The sequence below is a fragment of the Strix uralensis genome, chromosome 5 (assembly GCF_047716275.1).
Source record: "Strix uralensis isolate ZFMK-TIS-50842 chromosome 5, bStrUra1, whole genome shotgun sequence".
NCBI lineage: Eukaryota > Metazoa > Chordata > Aves > Strigiformes > Strigidae > Strix > Strix uralensis.
In genome coordinates this window covers 52,099,491-52,119,426 of record NC_133976.1, presented here as the reverse complement: position 1 = coordinate 52,119,426, position 19,936 = coordinate 52,099,491, and the positions used below count along the sequence as shown (strand labels likewise).

Sequence of the window (19,936 nt, the reverse complement as noted above, 5' to 3'; positions counted from 1 at the left end):
TATTTTCCATGTTTTAGTTTAAAAATAAAAATCTGAGCTTGCATAAACACTCAACAGGCATGTCAGTGCTTGAAAACACAAAACAAGACAACCCACTGTCTTGGGCTGTGACCCAGTAGAGTACAGTAACACATTAAATTATTCAGATCCTTTGAATAGTGTCTCACAGTTTGCATTCCCATTGGGAGTGTTACTGACAAGTAAAACAACTTTCATCAACACACAAGTCGGGTCATGTTGCCAATGCTTCTGGAGCATTCTTCTTACAACTTTAGAACACCACTCAGTCAAACTCTCTGTAAACTGAATAACAAAGATGTATAACTCCTAACATTGAAAAATATAGCATAGGACATGCACGTTTTAGGTACATTCATTTGAATCTAAAATAAAATTCTAAGGACTATTTATCTCTTGTACAGGATGAACCTGAAATGGCAAACTAGCAGGTATCTAAAATATCACCATTCCCATTGGCACCTTCCAATTCTATGCACTTCAGAAAGAAGATACTGCTAAATATTAAATACCTCCCAACTACCCAGAGCTAGCATTAATGGGTGGGAGCCCTAGACAAAGGCAAAGGACTGGCCTCTCTGCCTTTCCACATCAGATCACCTGCACAGCTACTGAGGGGTAGCCCCAACACAATCCTCAGTAGCTGCCTCTAGCACCAGCCCTGTTCTAGTGATGAAATATTATCACATCTAAGATGGGATAAGGTGTGACAGTATAATAAATTTAAATATTCAGATATGCACAGCCGTCCAGGAAAATGACCGAGAAAGGAAAAAGGTAAATGGGAAGAAACACATTCCTTAAAGATCAAGTAGAATTACCTAAATAGGACTTAATTCCAGAAAACAGGTCTACAAGTTCTTGCAAACAGTGATTTGAGTACCAAATGATCATGAGACCAGATGTTTAGTTGTAACTTTCTCCAGAGATTGGTACAGCCAGAAACACTGCACATGTAAATACTGTGCTAAAACACATCTCTCTACTCCCTCAGATGGGAGCTTGGCATTTCATCAGCCCTCAGAACACAACCTTGAAGCACCTTTACACCTTTTCAGCTCAATGTTCATTAAGACCATGTTCTGATTAAAAAAACCCACCAAAACCACACACACAGAGAACTATAACTCTATGTGCTTCAAATTCAACCGACGCCTCTGCCTTTTGTTAAGCCTGAACCAAGCTCTGCTTAGCAGGACAGCAAGACACAGCAGCAATGTTGTATCAGTCATTAGGAACCTCTTTTTTTTTCCAGATGTGTTTTTTCAGTCCCTGAAGATCCCAAACTACATCTTTGCCTTGCCAAAATCTTGCTGTATGTCACCATATCTGCATCTGCAAAGAGTTCCTACTTGACTGAATACAAGAGGAGTAAACAATCTCAACTCAAAGACAAAGCAATATGCAGCTTTTCTATTTTTATTTTAATAAAGTGTTTAAGGCATTTGTAATCTTGCTTTTCAGAACAGAAGGAAAACGATGTACACATACTAGGCATCAATCAGCATGAACCATCATCTACTCCCTGTGATTGTATTCTGCATTACACTAAGCCTCAACTAAGATCATTTTATGTTAGGACTGTGAGTAGGTACATATTCAGAACTCAGAAATCATTTGTTTCCCAGACATTTTATAATTTCAGTAGACTAGGCCAGCGAAGGTTGAGAGAAAGGAAGTGATAATAGTATCATGTAAAAATGAGGAAATGATTGGATGGGGGTGTAAATGATTTGCCTGTACATCATACAAAAGTTTCAACAGAGCCTCAGATACTCCTAAATCCAGTCTACTTGAAACGTGTGGCCAGCTGCCTCTCCCTCATTCTCTTTCCTTTTGAGACACCCTACCAAAATGGCACACAGAAATCAAACAACAAAAACAGACTTTCCTACATCAGATTACAAAAGAAAAGTGTTAATGTTCCCAAACAGGTACTGGAACAGCAGCAGGAAGAACATATGACATTTTATCACTAGAAATTTCACACAGGTTTCTTCCTTATTTCCACTACATATCCTTGTCTAGACAGAGATGAGACAATGTGAATGTCATCTTAGTATTTGCAAGACATGGACAGCCCATTTTCACACACCCACTCCCTTCAAGGTGCAAGGCAATCCATGACAAATTACTTCTACATCTGACACAATACTGGAGGACTTGCTCCCAACACAACAAAATCAAGTGCAAAATGCTTGAGGGGAAAAAACAGAATACCTGAGGCTTTTAAAAGCAGTATATCTTAATATTTTTGAGGTTTTTAACCCCATGGCACTTTTGTAATAAATGTGGTGGAAATTATATATATGAACACAGCATCATACTGCTTTACTGATTTCCACAAAAGTAATTATGCAAAATAAAGTAATGCAGCTAACAAGTGATAGTCCATGTATTACTTCATAGTAATAAACAGATAATCAGCCAATGAAATACGTCAACCTAATTTTCAATTAACAGTGGTTTAATTAAAGTCTTCCTGCACTAAGCCAGAATAGGTATCTTCATTGTAAATGTACCACAAAACTGCCAATAGTTTTAAAGCTATTTTTTCAAGTGGTTTCTTGAGAGTTATGGTTAGTGCCAGCTGCCAATTCGAAAAAGTAAGGGTAGCAGACCTAATATTTCCATGAATACTTTTAAAAGTAGTCTATATTAAATTATAAAAAATTGTGAGTTAAACCCTGAATTAAATTCAGCCTTGCCTTGTGACCGATAGAAGCAATCATTATTACAAATGTAATAGCTATCCACATCTAGAGTAACTAGAAATCAATTTATTCACTAAATTTAAAATAATCTTACATTAGAGAAACCAGCCAAGGAAGCATGGAGACACTGCAAGAATCACTTCTCCTCCTCCCCTCAGTTAATCTGTTTTCTGGGCTCACAAATCCCCAGCACACTAGACTGGAGTTCTGTATGAAGATCCTTCATAATTTTTTCTACATGATTGCTAACTCTTTGAAAAGCTTTAAACTCTACAAGAACACAGCTGAACAGTACTAAATTTGGGGATTCTTATTACAGTATGATTATTTTTTACAGGCTGTCTAATCCATGTGCTGGGCACACAGTGGTACTTACTGGTCTGCTCAATGTGTACGCACCCTGCATCTTATCTACATGGTCATCTTTGACCAGAAAGTGGGGCATGAGAGAAAGGAGACATAGCACACTTCCACAGGACTGACTACAAGTCTCATAAACTGGGGACTGAGGCTGTGAAGCAAAGTGTGCAGTGCACCTGTCCAACAGGTAAACACAAACTATGCCCAATCTATCCATGAAGATAGACTCCAACAGGACTGAAGACCAAAGCAAAATGTTTCATGTTTTATTATCCTGTCTTTTCAAATGGACTGATGAGTGTGTGAGGAAGCTTATATAGTCTATACAAAGAATGGTTGAAATTAATATCACTATGTGAAAATATGACCCATCAACACTTCTCTGAATACTGCTAGATGAATACTGCAACTTCTAAATTTCCACTTCAAAGACTGTGCATGTCAGTCTTTTCAAGTACACCATACTATTGCAAACATTTCAAAAAACACATTCTTCCCCCAGATCAGAAAAAAAATTGACTGATGTTATCCACATCAATCCACATACTTCTGAATCCTACCCCACCTAAGATCCTACACAGGGCAGAATAGATTAAAAATGCCACAAGAAAAAAATACTTCTGACCTAAAACAAGGGAGGAACAAGAGGGACACGTACAAAACTGGAAAAATGTTGTTGAAATAAAGCCTAACTGTGTCTATTACTCAGCTAATTCCTTAAAGCATCTGAGAACTGAGTAATGGATATACGTCAAGATGGCATTATTTGAGAAAAGATCCTAAGAAAAGCATCAGCTCTCCTCATTTGCCATATGATCCCCCATCCACCAAAACCTGCAAGGAGACCTTCTGGAGATCTCAGGGCCACTCATATCATATTGCCTGTGTTTGGGAAAAACAGGATGCTCTCCCCAGTTCACTGCCAGCCAATTGTGAGGGTGGAACATTGTAGAGCAGAGAAGCAGCAGGGGTTACAAACAAGAGGAAAGGGGTTGTGATCCTCTGATTTGAAGATGGCTGAGGTATAAAGCAAGAATGAACAACACGAAAACTGAACTCCAGTGGAAGGTTAAAAGCCACAGCAGGCAAGAATCAGATGACCTAAGGTGCACAAAAATGGAAGCTCCTGTAGATATGGGGAGAGAGGAGAAAGAAATGGTAATTCTTCAGAGTCAACGCATCAACCCATGAATGCTTTGTTTGGGTTTCTCCCTGTGAGGTGCTGTCCATCTCAGCCTGCAGTGGCCAGGACAGAGAAGTCTACATGGAGGCCTCTTTTTTCCCCCCTGACTTAGCACATAGTGGAGCATGTCCACTGAAAATTGAACTCTCCACTGTGGAAGTGAAAGAGGTAGGCAGAAAATAACTGCTCTTTGCATGCTCCATCTAGGTGCTATGGAGAAGACAGACAGACTACTGAATTTTCAATATACTTGTTGCAAAGAGATTCCTACATTAGCTGCCTCAGGAGAGGCATTTCCTCACCCACACTACAGCTCCTTGTCTGAGTCACACTGCCTGTACACTACCAATAACAGTAAAATACCATTTAATTTTAATATGGAAAACAAAAAATGTGTAGGCTGTAGTAGGTGTTAAATGGCCAAATTCTCAAGCATAATTTTAATAACAAAATGTTTTAAAAAGATCCACAAGTCTTTACTTAAAATGACAGAGAAATAAGAAGTCTGAGCTAATCAGCTGATGATCCTTGTCAGCTGTTACTGTTAGAAAATTGCCATAACCTAAGCACAGTTCTCCTATCTCATTCAGATTGGTTATTGTATTTATACTTCCCAGAAATCCACTTTCTTAATACGTTTTGTCACAGATTAAGCAATATTTAGCAACTGAATGCCAGAGAAGGGCTGGGAACTATAAATATTTTGTTCCAGAAAATTACAGGTTTTATTCCCAGAACATCATGCCAAGCTAACATAATAATATCCAGTAAATAAGACAACTTAAACCACTCAAAAAATTCATTGTCAAAGTCTCTTGCTTCACTAGCTTACATAAGTGCAAAGAAACACTCCAAACTATACTGGTAAACCATGCGTTTCCAAACATACTTGCAGATAAGATATGACAACTGGTTGGGGCTTTTTTTGGTTTTGTTTTCTTTTTTTTTTTTTTTTTTAAATACAGTAAGAAATTCATGTTTATCCCCTCTGATTTTGCCTATTTGAGAAGTAATGTGGTTGTGTTTTGAGAAGAGAAATACTCAGGAACAGGAGAGTGCTCACTTTCTGGGCAGCATGCACAGTCCACTCTTTCTGTCTTTCCGCTGCTGCACATTGCTCTGCCTTCTGCGACACAGATGAACATACTTCAAAATCTGTGTGTCCCAAATCCTGCAGATATTGGTAGAGTGGGGAATTCTGAAAGAGTTAAATAAGGAAAGTAAGAAAAAACAATGTTAAAAATCATTCCCCATTTCCCACAAAACACAACCGCACAAATATAGCAACCACACAACTAGCAATGAATGGACTGAGAGCAGCCCTGCACAGGCCTTTGGGATAGTAGTGGATGAAAAATTGGACATGAGCCAGCAATGTGCACGCGTAGCCCCGAAAGCCAACCATATCCTGGGCTGCATCGAGAAGTGTGGCCAGCAGGTTGAGGGAGGTGGTTCTCCCTCTGGTGAGAACCCACCTGGAGTACTTTGTTCAGCTCTGGGGCCCTCAGCACAAGAAAGACATGGATCTGTTGGAGTGGGTTCAGAGGAGGATCACGAAAACAATCACAGGACTGAAACACCTCTCCTATGAGGAAAGGCTGAGAGAATTGGGGTTGTTCAGCCTGGAGAAGAGAAGGCTCCAGGAAGACCTTAGTGTAGTCTTTCAATAATTAAAGGGGGCTTATAAGAAAGACGGAGGCTGACTTTTTACCAAGGCCTGTCGTGACAGGACAAGGGAGAACACCTTTAAACTAAAAGAGGGAAGATTTAGATTAGATATAAGGAAGAATATTTTCACAGTGAAGGTGGTGAGACACTGGCACAGGCTGCCCAGAGAAGTTGTGGATGCCCCCCTCCCTGGAAGTGTTCAAGGCCAGGTTGTTCAGGGCTTTGAGCAACCTGGTCTAGTGGAAGGTCCATGGCAGGGGGGTTGGACTAGATGGTCTTTAAGGGTCCCTTCCAACCCAAACCCTTCTGTGATTCTATGCAACTGGAAAAAAAAAATCCCACAGTTAATAGCAAAGAAGCCAGAATTTTACTTTAAATATCCCCCTTAAGTTTTATCCTGACCATAACGAACAAGGCTGTAAGACAGTCAACATACAAAACAACGTGATGAAAAATAAGCATGCAACCAATCAAATCTTTCCACAGCAATATTTTTTCTAGGTTATCTGATAGGGTTCTTTAGCTTATAACTTACATGTTTTCAATAAATAGTGTATTGGGTAATATATTTTAAAATATTATTGTGTGACTTCTGAACATTTAATGACAGTTTTCCTAAAGTTTATAAAAATTGAATAGACTATACTTTGAACCACTTCTACTGAAACAAACTTTAAAACTAGAGCACTTTTCAAACTTTAATAAATGAAACCTCAGTGTAACCTGACTAGGTACCTACAAAGTGTTTTACAGAAATGGAAAAACGAGTTAGAAAAAGGCTTCTGCTCTCTCCAAGGACGGTACTAGCACTTCTGGCAAAGGAGTATCACAGTTATTTAAAAAAAACCCACAAAACAAAAAAAGACCCAACCCAGCTTTTTTAAGCTGCTGACAAAACTACTAATTTACAAAAAGTTCTTAATAAAACTTCTTAGAGAAAGTATGGAATTCTGATTGCCAGAAAGTGGGTTTTTACATGTTTAGATAGTTATCTGTATAGACTTCTGAAATTTCTTGTTGTCACCTACATTAGATACCTAGATTTACTTAACTCTTATTTTTCTGTTTGCAACCACATATATGGCAGTATCTAAGACAGATTTGACAGAAAGGACATTTATGCTAACTCCAGTTCTACTCAGGACACGTAAAGAGACTTCGTTTTTAAGAAAACCTCTCAGCAATCAGTCTTAAATAGCCTAGTTAGTTTGGGATGCATTCTGAATGCTGAAAAATTTTATCAACATCCCACACTAGTCTGTGAACACTAGCAAACTGCATAGGAAGATCACAAACAATTTTAAAAATCATAACATACTATCAGTAACAAAAATACTGTAAATAAAAATTTAAAACTTTACAGTAAATAATGCACAGAAGTCTGCAGAAACAACCACCAACAGAACATCTACTACAAATTGTTACATTAACTATCATTATCTTTCTGGTGTAAATTGCAAAGGTGGCCCATCCACTACAACTGTGTACCAATATGGCCAAATCTCAAATGACTGCTTGCCATACAATAAAACTTGGAAGCAATCATTTGTATTAGCTGACAAATTAAACTTGTTACCTCTAGGGATTTTTTTTTAACCCCATCACCAAAGTACTATTTTGATCACTTTTACCTATTTAAAGTATCAAAGTCACAGTTTGCACACTCTGCTTGAGTTACTCACAACACATTCAGCGTCCAGTCATTACGTGAAACTCAAACATTCGTACCAACTCACAGGTACAGACAATACCCCTCACCCACAACGACAATGATTGTGCAAAATATTAGGACAGGTTAATGACTCACTTCCTTGTGGGAATTTTTCCAGCGTGACAATTCAATCTTTTTTTTTTCTAAGTACCCTTCCCTCATGGTTAGGCTTCTGTTTCAAATGCATCTAACTCTAATTAAACAATGTGCTGTTCTGGACTGCCTGGAAAGAAGGTATGTTCCTCCTTAATGAGAACATGACACTGTACCAGAATTACTTAACTAAAATGGAAAAGAAAACATAATAGAGTAGAATACTTCTCTTATTTAAGACACTGTTAAATTCACTTAATAACTTCAGGACAAAACTCAGAATGCGAATGGATATGCATGACCTTGTCTTCTTAAAAAAGTTTTCATACAGAGCCAGGCTGTGCACTGGCAGTGCACCTGGAACAACCTGAACACTCTAACATGAGAGGCTTTAGGGTAGCATGGAGATTTCAGCCAGAACCAGCCAGAATTTTTCCCATTTAGACAAAGACACATAGACAAAACAGTGAGTGAACAAAGAATGTTTTATTCAAAATCATAGTTCGATGCTCGCTCCAGGCAGGACTCCAAGGAAATCATATCCTGGCTCTTGGCAGACCTGTCCATCATCTTGATCATACTTGTCACAAGCAAGGCCAGCCATCATCTGACACATGACTATTCTTGTACCTTACTGGTACTCACCTATATACAGACAGCTCACAAAATAAACTAAATATACCGAGGAGTTTTTCCACTATATCTCAGGGTGAACCTTGCTTTGGGGTCCATGATGAGATAATCTTCTAAAAGCTCATCAAGAAAACCGGTCTAATGCTGCTTAGATTGGTTCCATTTCCCCATAAAAATGGATGAAGGAAGGCAGAGAGAGAGACAGACAGAGACTATGTCCACTGAAGACAGAATTAGCTAAAATCCTGAATGCTACATTTAGTAAGTGAAATATTGCATAGATGTAAGAATGACCAATTCTCCCCTCTTACTGGGTATCTGGCAACATCAAAACCTTCCATCTAACTGTAATTAGTACATTTTCTACTCTACAGAAATAAATACACTATCTCTCCAAATGTTAATGAAACTTTAGTCCCTAGCTAGGATGGATAATTTTATTTGTTCTTGTAATCGAGGTGGAATACAGGCACTTTACTAGGTTTTACATAATTCCTTTTGATTCACTTTTTGAAAGTTTTACAGGGTCTCATTATGGGTAGATCTGCAATTGTTTATCACTGCTCAGAACCAGAAATCAGTTTTCTGATTATTGAGTTAGCAAATGATCACTGATTGAAATTTAACTTGAATATTTATCACATATTCCTTCAAGTACATAAGGATTCTCCTCTTTCAGTTTCTCAGAAAGTACTCTGGCTACAATAATCCTCCTTTAACACATTTCTCTGGCTCCCCATGCTTTCTCTTTCCCATTCTTTTCTAAAAGATTAGTAACATAATTTAAGTACCCACTGGAAAACCTCATTTTTTTATTAACTCAAATGACCAAGAACTATACTGTGACTAAATTCCTTTATGCTGTAAGTAAAATCACATTGTTGCCCATTCTGAATACATTAGTAGCCTGCAAGATGTGGGCAAAGAAAGCACTGAATAAGAAGTGTGTTGAGGCCCTTGTGAAATTAGATTATTAAGAACCTTAATGAACTGAACATAAAATTCTCCCATTAAGAGTGAGGTCTCTTGCGTAGCATACTCAGCTGTACATTTTGCTCAGAAAATTTGAAGATTACACTCCTATCAGAAATATCACTGATGGCATCTATACATTGGCCTGTGCTAACATAAACACACACTATTTATTTATTTATTTACTGCTCAACTTTAACTTCTACTGACAAGCCTGTCACCGGTAAAGCTGTTTGGTCTGTATAACTCACTGATGATGTATCCACCAGTCTACAGCGAATTTCACCCATGACATATGTAAGTAATGGCTAGAAGATCCAGTAAAAGAATTTTAAAAGGTTGAAGGGTAGATTTTATGTATGTGAACATGAAAGTTCCAATATTATCAAAGAATCAGAAAATTAATAATGCAACTACAGAATCGCAATAAGATACCATTAAAATATCCTATTCTATATACTGTTTGTTTCAATACAAGAAAGTATTATATTTAATGCTTACAAAGCATTTTTCATCTGCACAGTTTTAAAAACCATAATTAAATCTCATAATGTGTCTGATATCCCACAAATTATAGCTCTGAATTTCTAGCTTACATCCTTACGCAAACTTCTCACTCCTAAATTCATTATTTCCCATAAAAAAGACCACAGATATGCATATATTCCTGCACATGCACTTCTGTAAGAAAAGTTCCTTGGTTTCAATTCAGCCTGTCATTCATCAGCATTGTCAGGCTCAGCTGTTTTCACCTGCAAATACAATGATAATATTAAAAAAAAAAAAAAAAATCTACTTCTTGATTGGGGGAAATAGAAGAGATCTGTTTTTTTTCCTCCCAATTTTCTTTGCCCAAAATTCATGCATTCTTTTTTTCAACAGTCCAACATTAAAAAAAAAAAAAAAAAAAAGCAACTGATTTTACATTTCTGCATATATTATAGATACTATACTTTTAGTTTAAGAAATTCAGGATATATGAGAAAGTTTATCCTTGCAAGCAGTAATAGGTTGTAATGTAAAAAAATATAATTCAGACTTGAGAGAAAACTTTTATGTTAGGATGTGAAGTAAAGGGACAGTAAGGTTGTTTCAGTGGATGGTATGAAAAGGAAATTTAAAATACAAAATCTCATCTTCCTAGCAATACAGTACCATATTATTCTGGAAGAATCTATTTCCATGTATTTATGAATCTTTAATTTCAACCACTCTCAGATAATAACTAGAATAGTTACTATTACTCATGTTTGACAGTCAGGTTTGTTTATTTATTTCTAGTTGTCTCTGATAGAATAACATGGTAATGAATCATTTACAAAGTAGAGAAGAAAAAAAAAGTTAATAATTCAGCTTATTGTTATGTTACCATCATACTATCAGTTACTGATGGGAAATATCTAAAGTAAGTGAGGATACCAAGACAGGATTTTTCAGCAATATGCTGTATTTATTTCTGAAGTTTCTTCTAAGTTTCTTCTTCTAAGTCACTTTCTGAGACCACCTAGATACAAGAGACAGGCATTACATTTACAGCCAGGGAATTTTTTTATTATGTTATTTGTCCAAAATGTGGGCTGGAAATATAAAACAGTTCCAGGACAGACAGAAAACAAAATGTCATTATTCTTTGGTGTATTTCATACAGATTATACATGGAAAATCTTGTTAAGTAAAGCAAGGTAGTCAGAAACTGTTGATGTACTGAGTAGGAATATACTTTTTGCAAATTTTAAGAATTAGGGTTTTCTGGGGACTGAGCAGAGACTGACAACAAAAGACACTTATCTTTCTATGACTTTTCTAATTCACTACAGTCAGTCATATTGCAAAGCCATTCAACTGTAACTAGATATTTATAGTATAGGTTTATATAAGCTCCCATTTCCAGAATCAAGAAAGAAAATCCTTTCCTCCTCATTCATAACTCCCTGAGCGTATTTATATTAGATACATACTACCAAAATTTGTTTAACTCACATACATATGTTTAATTACAACTCTCCTTTCTTCATTGCTGAAAGTGGTTGAGTCTCATTCTAAACTCAAGATATATTATGCAGAATTAAAGAACAGTCCACTAAATCAGTTTTGTTCTTTAACCCTTTCTCAGTGCTTACTTTAATGCCACTGGCCATACAGCACTTACTTGGTTGTAAAAAAAAAAAAAAAATCAATCACCTAAACTGAAGACTAAATATCATGTTTGCAACTCTAAGCCTACAGTAAAAATAAATACAAAAAAACCAAAACCAAGCCAAACGTTAAAAGATAATCAAACATATAACATTGCCTACTGCTATGTCATGGAAAGGTTGTTATAGTAGAGAATTCCCTAGCTTCAGGAAAGAGCTTACTTTTGATAGATGTCTACTCAAACACTTACATCTATAGCAGCCTTGTAAGCACAGACATTGCACTTCAGTATGTGAGGTATTTTGTGTGTATTCTGAGAAAAACCTTTGCAATCACAAACCAGATTAAGACACTGTTAGCTTTCATAGTCTTGTTACAATAGCAGCTGAAAATCAAAGCCACACCCAAATTATTTTTGCTGATGCATCATGAAGTAAATGACTCAGGATTTCTCCATTAAAGGCAGGGGCTTCCCACACCCAGTGCTCTTTACTATGATAAAATTTACCACCTAGTAAACCCCTACTCTAGTTTCCAACCATAGCTAATGGAACAGATGAACCTTAAAAGTAATATTTAATGCCACTTCACAAAATAAGAGGTTTAAAGATCTCTTCTTAAAATATGTATATGTTTTTCCAAAGCTGAGGTTTCCACTATGCCAAAACCACTGAGGGAGCCTAAATCACCTCCAAAATAGGTTATAAATTATCAACTAAAAGAAAAAAAAAACAAGAAATATTTCTATCACAGTGACAGCAAAGTCTAAGATATGCTGAACAGGTGGCTAAACTCAGAACAAAATAAACAGTATTGAAATCTCACCCCGCCTCTCAAAACACAGATTTGAAGAAGTTGAGCTAACACTCACAGACAGCGCGATCTTTGTCTCCTGGAAGAGGGTATTCCATTTTTCTCTTCGGTACCGCTCCCATGCACCTGAGAGAATCTCACCCGCCTCCCCGTTTCTTTCCGCTTGTCCCTCCAGGATGACCCGAGCCGAGGATGAGAAGCAGCTGTCAGTGTAATTGCACCTGTGCCCCTCCACAGTAGCATTTTCCTGACGGCATCAGCGGATGCAGTTTGAAACTTCCCAGGACTGTGCGATTTCTCCTGACTAATGTGGCTTTCTCACTGGGGGGAGGGAGACGAGGATGACAGATTGCTAAAGGCTTTTAAAAAGATACTGCTTGAAAGAATTACTGCACATCGATCTTCTATATAGCCATTAATAAGACCTTCCAAGCAAGAGTATTTAAAAGCCTTGGTCATATTCTCCTGGCTTGTAACCACCTCCTCCTGTGCTCCAACTGACAAAGATCCAGGCACTGACAGGGCTAATATTAGACAATGAGTTCAAGGCAGCGAAAGAGTCATTTAAATTTCCTATTCTGCTTTCACTGCCACAGGAGCATAGACCTCTCCAGCACTACTGTACCACTTGTTTTAGAAGCAGGCTCTCAAGAACTTCTGAAGCCATTAATCTGTTACTGTTCCCAGCTATTTTCTGCACGCACCCACATGTCCTGAAGAGTTAGGAAAGTTTTATAGTCTGTGTATAGTTCTGTATCACTGGATCTATAACGTAAGGAAGCTTTTTCCTTTGCATTTTCAATGGCTGCTTGCACATTACTGCCATTGTGGAAAAATCTTAGAAAGAAATATTATGTACTAGAAAAAGCCCTGAAACTCACTGAGAGCTCTGGATTATTTACCTGTTCAGAAGTGGACCTGTGAATACAGGTGAAAAGCTGAGCAGGACCTTTCTGAAAACGACAGAGATGAAGAATACCTGAAAAACTGGAAGTGGTAAACATCACCTTCCCTGAGGATGGGGTAACAGGCCAGCCAGACTCTATACCTGGAGCTTTAGGTGGGAAGTCACTGATCACACAGGTCATTGGCCTAGCCTGATACAGGAAAACTGGTTTGGTTTATAGCAGTTACTAACAACTCATAGATTTTACCCTTCACTTACATTCAAAACTAAATTAATGAAATTAATGCATCTGACTGGTAAAACTTGTGGAATATTTCAGAAACATTTTGGAAATCTCTTTAAAACACCAGCTCCAAAGAATTAACTTGTTTATCCATTGTTAATTCTGACTCCTAATGGCAACACACTATAAGCAAACATCTTGACTGAAGTGAAACATATGCAAGAAACAAGAGACATTATAAAGCCTAAAAGAAAAGTACAGTGAGTCATTTCTTTTATTCAAGTGTCTTAAGGAAGTTGATTCCTGACTTGAAGTTGTGAGAGCAGTACTGTAGTATTAACCCTCCTGTAAATGTGACCCCAGAGTAATTAACACAGAGGAGGGTTAAAAAATTTTTGGACCAACAGACCTCAAAATTTACTATGGATCATCATGTACTTTTATCTTCAAATTTTCTGTTAAAAATAATAAAGGCAATATGGGCTTACACACCATACAGCCCATTTAATACTTTTCTCTATTCGTCCAGATACAACATTAGTGTTATCCAAAAACACCTGATGAGTTTACCTGGCCTTTGCAACAACCAGACTGTTCTTTATACAGTTTTAAGCTTGCAGTTTCTTTTATTTTCTCTCCAGTATCACCTGCCTCACAGTCATGTGATGAAAAGGAGTACAGCCTGTCTGTCCTCCCCTTCCTTAGCGGACTGCTGAGAAACAAAATATCCCAAATAGTCCATCCGTCACTAGTCCAGGTGCCTCTACAGTACACTGCAATTTGTAGCAGAGATAATCAACCCAGGCTGCATTTACATGGTCAATTTAATCAGCCATTACCAGTGGGTGCAGATGGAAGCTGCAGTACCATTTTAGAACACTAATGGTAATATTTATACAGCCAAATGGTGAGATGGAACAAGGTACTGATCTGGTTGTAAAAAAAATAAAAGCCACCTTTTTTTTTTTTTTCTCTTTCTCTTTCTTAGCCAGGTTAGTTTATAGTCTAATCAGTCTCCTGAGCCAGCTGACAGCATCACTCACAAATCCAGGTGCCAGCATAAGGAAGAAGATGAGAATAAACTGGAAAAGAGTCAAGCCTGAATACCTCTCCGACAACAGCCCACTCTTCAGGCAGACAATGCATAGTCTCAGAACCAGTTCATCAGAATGACAAGTAAACTCTGGTTTTGACAGAACTGTGTATTTAAAATTGGCTTTATTTCATGCATATATATATATAAAATGAGAGTACTACATCTTTCATCCACTCAATATTCAGTGAGAAAAATCCTGTTGAGGGAGCATTACTAACACTACCATTGAAGTTATGTCAGTGTTCTTTTTCAGTTTCTTCTTTTTCCTAATGTATAATGTTTGAGATGTTATTTTTTTGAATACAACATTTATAAGCCTGATGCTTGACAAAAATCACATTACTTTGCAAGTCCTAAAATTTTCAGGTTTTTGAATGAATATGACTTAAAATTTTCATCACAACAAAAGGTTTCTGAGGTTAGGTTTCCTGGCATTTTCATTTGGTTGTTTCATTTTTTAAACAAAATAATTTTAGAACAGCTCAATTTAGGTGGAGAAAGCATTTGTGGAAACAAACACCACTGAGTGTTCTGATAAAAGCTACGTTTGGTTTAAAAGGGTTCAGATAAGCATCTCCATTTAGTGATGCCCCAGTATTCTAAGCAAAGAAATATCTTATTTTAGACATGTTTTACTATTGTAGGCACACAGTGAACACATCAGCTAAAGGCTGTTCTGAATATAGTTGTATTATACTGGGAAATGGTAGTGCCTCTTGCCAGAATCTTTCTTAAATCTTACAGAAATCTGCATATCAGAACATTCTATGTAGTCACCGTCCATGCCCCTCAGCACCAAGCAGCATCTTGGCTTGTTGCCTAAATAAGCAGTGAGATGCCTTCCTGAACCTGACATTTGAACGCATTATGATGTTGCCCAATATTTCCCAAGTACTTCTGTCTCATATCCCTCCTAAACGGACTCCACCATTCCTACCTCCTCCCCACACAGGCCAGACCCAGTGCCATGTAGTTGCCAGCTCTGCTGAGCCCTGGTGCTTCCTTTCTCTCTCAGGATGGCATGCTGCTTGTAAAGCACTTCTCCACTGTTTTCAGAACTCATTTTTCACATTAGCTTCTTCCACTACAGGAAGAAGATAGAGAACGCAGACCATGTCTTGGCCAATCCCTGGAAAGAGTAATTCCATTTCTGTGCATATTTCCCCCCAATGATGGGAAGATGACAGCTTGAGCAAGGGCTGGCTGTGAAATGAAAGCACCTGTTATACATTCAGAATCTTTGTTCCAAGTTTGTGGGTTCCAATGGTAGGTTCAGTAGAGCTGTGTTCAATATTTCACATAGATATAAACTTTTGAATTTGGACATGAGATTTTTGACTCTCTTTGTGTTCATTCCCAGCTTGTTTTCTTTTTACATGCAGATTAGTATGGACTCTGAGATTGGGTGCAGATAGATGAGCCAAAGAAAGTCTCATTTTGTTAATTTGGTATTATTCTCCCATTTGCACAAAACAAAATTTGAAGTCAGGAAAGATACATATACAATTTATATTGTATTTTTCAGTCTGGGATTTCTAATGGGACAAACAGTAAATCCCAAATTTAAAAGTCTGGAGTCATACTAATGATCAGATCTTCTAGACCTAAAATAAAAGATTAGATTCCCTACCATCATGACACTCAGCCAGCCTTTAGTGGGGCTATTCCTTAACATGTATTTCCATTAGTACTGAAATAGCTAACGAATAGCAACTTTACGTAAATAAGAACTGGTTGTAAGAATGGCACAAGATTCATGAGTCAATTAAAACAATGCCTCAAGTGAGGAGAGTTTTCTTTCCTAACTAAAAAAAAAAAAAAAAATCAGAGATGTTTATGGCAATGAAATTAATTCAATACTACATTTTACACAATTCTACATGCAAGGCCTTATATTTCAAACACTGTGTATGAAAAAGCCCTTAAAAATAGAAGGTGGTGGAAGTTTGACATTGCACTAAAAAAAAGGAGATTTTGACATGCACAATCCGATGAAAAATCTTGCATGGATTATCTTTCTTCTGCAAACACAGCATTAAAATGGAAAACAACAAATGTCAGCTCCAATTCTTCCACCAGAACCATACAGAACATACATCTGACACATCCAGGAAGACTTTCTGGGATTAGGTTCCAACAACAGAACAACAGGCTGAGTGAACCTGAAGGAGGAGCATCTCACACATGAGGAAAGGCTGAGAGAGCTGGGACTGTTCAGCCTGGAGAAGAGCGGCTCGGGGGATCTCATCGATGTATGTAAATACCTGACAGGAGGATACATAGAGGATGGAGCCAGGCTCTTCTCAGTGGTGCTCAGTGACAGGACCAGAGGCAATGGGCAGGAACTGAAATACAGGAGGTTCCCTCTGAACATCAGAAAACACTTTTTCACTGTGAGGGGGACCAAGCACTGGAATGGGTTGCCCAGAGAGGTTGTGGAGTCTCCATCCTTGGGAAGATATTCAGAAGTCAACTGGACATGGTCCTGTGCTCTAGGTGGCCCTGCCTGAGCACGGAGGTTGGACCAGATGACCTCCAGAGGTCCCTCCTAACCTCAACCACTCTGTGATTCTGTGAGCATAGCCTTAATATCTATCCACATGTGAAAAACAAACTTGCACAAGCTCATTAAAATATAGGACAAATGACTCAGCTGGAAGCAGAAATTGGGAACTGAAAATGCACTCAAAGAGCAGTGTTTGGATTACCTTCATCCCAGTGTTCTGAAAGAATGGGCACAGGAGATCAGAGATCCAGCAGAAAGGATTTTTAATAAATCTCTAAACTCAAAAGTGGAAAAAAACTAACATAGTGCATACATTTACAAGGAAAAAAAAAAGGCAATCAGGAGTATGTCAGGCCTATGAATCTGATCAAAAGTCAGCATGCTACTGAGAATAATTATTATTTCTTGCAAAATTCAAAGACAAAGAAGAAAACAGATGATCATCAAAGAAGATATCACATGGGTTCACCAGAGGAGGATTGTGCCAAACTCACTCAACATCTTTCTTTGACGAGACATTTAATTTGTCTAGATAAAGGAAATGCAGGAAGTTTATATGGACTTTTTATACTGTGCCATATGATGTATGGACTTTTGATACTGTGCCACATCAGTTAAGATGAAAAAGATGGGAAAGGAACCAAATATGTAGATGGCAGAGATAACTGGGTTATGCTGAACGGAAAGCTATCAGATCAGAAACAGGTTACTAATGGAGTTCCTAAAGAATGAGTCTTTGGTCAAAGCTTTTGAATTTTCTTTAATTAACCTTATAACAAAAAAAGCATGCCAACAAAATTTCCCAATAACATCAAGTATCATCATATATGCAGAAAAGGATTGAAGCATCATACAAAAGGAACTGGATAACCTTGAGTGGGCATGCAATTTAACAGTAGACAACAGCAAGACCTTACAGAGAGGGATTAATAAAAACAAACTCTCCAATAACGCAGAAGCTGTTCACAAAAATAAGGACAGACATTAAGTGGTTACCCTATCACATCACATTACAACAAGTCAAACAGTATGAAGACTTGAAAAAGTTGTTGGCAGTCCGAGGATACAAGAAACAAAGTATTCCCAGAAGAAGCACATGAAAATAGTTGTACAAGACCCCAGCAAGAACACCGATTACCATGCTGCAAACTCAGGTAACTAAAGATGAACTCAAACTGGAGTAGATGTAAAAAACCCCAACAAACAAACAAACCAAAAACCAAACAAAAAATGAAGAAGAGGAAAATCTGTTTTGTAAAAGGAAGCTAAAATATATTGGATTATTCAGTTTAGCAAAATTCTTAGCCCGGATAAGATTGCTTTCTATGAATACATGAGGAGAGGTAAATTCTAGAGAACTATAAGAACTATATATGCTAATGGACAATAGTAGCAGAAGTGCGAGTAGGTATATAGTGGCCATCAATAAATTTCAAACCAGAAATTAGATGTCAGTTATTAACTGCCAAAGCAATGAAGTTCTCATATAGTCCTCCCACTGCAATAATGATGCAGGAATTTAACCAGTTTAAACAATGAGCTTCTTTAATTTATACATTTAAAAAAGAAAAAGAAAACAGGGAGGAGATGTTATTGTCCAAACAACAACAAAAAAAACCTAACACAATTCCAGTCTCATATCAAAATAGACAAAACACTGCAGTTTTCCAGAGGACTTGGGTACACTAACTACAGGTAGTGTGCACTGCAACTACAGCATTCTGTCTTCTAGCCCATTTTGTAAAAAACTCATCTCAAGTAACTTAACATCAAATTTCCTATCTCATGGTCTCCCTTAATAAATTAAGGCAGACATTATTAAAGAATGCCATTCATCATTCCTCCACTTTTTAGTACATTCTGCTCTACCCCACAACAATTTTTAATTTGATACACTGCTAGCAGACGAGCTCAGGCCAAGCGTATCAGGGGCACCTCTGTGTTTCTTGGGTTCTGTTTCTTCCCCTCAATATTTGTAGCATTTTAATTACAAGAGCAACTGGTTGTAACAAATGCAAGAACTGAAATGCTGAGGACTATACAGTGGGTGAATGAAAATTACTGGCTGCTGTAGGAATTAATTTATAAACTGGGCAGAGTAAAACGCCCATCATTCATTATTGTTCAATCACAGTGATCTGCAATGGCTCTTGAACTGGATGGAAAACACTGCTTTCCCAGGGCAGTGATGCCATGTCTGTGCTTCCCTTCCTCCCTTCCTTTTACATTAATGTAAAAGATACTCCAATAGTGAGAAAAATGATCAGTCCATAAATATCTATCAGTGGGCTATCATATGTTTGATGCTGCAAAACTGGTAATGCAGACAGCTGTCATGGATGTGTTCAGGGCCTGCTGGACAGGGCTATGACCTGAAAAATGTGCAGAAAATATCACCGTGCATAACTGTCATGTGGAACAGGTGAAGCATACCCCACGTGTTTCTTTTCCCTCTCCTACCCATTCTGTTGTGTGTGAAAAACATGAAAGACTACTCCTTTCCTGACTATGCATTTGTTAGCACACCACGACTGCTTATAATATTGACTGATACTTTGCTCACATGAGCTCCAAAAGCACAGAGGAAACAGTTGTTCACAGTAACCTAAGTCTGAGAGCTGAAGACCTCCTTGCAACAGTGACTATTGAAGAACAACATAGGAAGTGACCTGCTGAGCTGCATAAAAAACATAGTTGCTTACCAGAAACCACAAATAATTAATGGGAGAGTTTGGGGCCCAAGAAAAAAATTAAAATAGTAATTAAAAAATAAGCACATTGTAGCATTTACTACCCAAATACTTTTAGGCGCCTTGCTAATTCCCATCTGTAGTTCATCTGTGTGGAGTATGTTCATAATTCTCTGTTGAACCTTTACTTTAGAACAGCATGAACCCTGTTGA

The 19,936-nt window shown here is 37.6% G+C and overlaps 1 protein-coding gene across 8 annotated transcripts in view; it reads right to left on the bottom strand.

The window, feature by feature from the left end:
* The window catches only part of VEZT (vezatin, adherens junctions transmembrane protein), a 101,393-nt gene that overhangs the window by 79,644 nt on the left and 1,813 nt on the right, over positions 1-19,936 (bottom strand). For 7 of the 8 annotated variants that reach the window (XM_074870782.1, XM_074870781.1, XM_074870778.1 and 4 more), the window contains exon 2: positions 5,339-5,473. The exons of the other annotated variant lie outside the window; for it this stretch is intronic. In XM_074870782.1, coding sequence (XP_074726883.1) covers positions 5,339-5,473 — 135 coding nt within the window. The remainder of the gene's footprint in view (positions 1-5,338; positions 5,474-19,936) is intronic. 8 annotated transcript variants of the gene reach the window in all.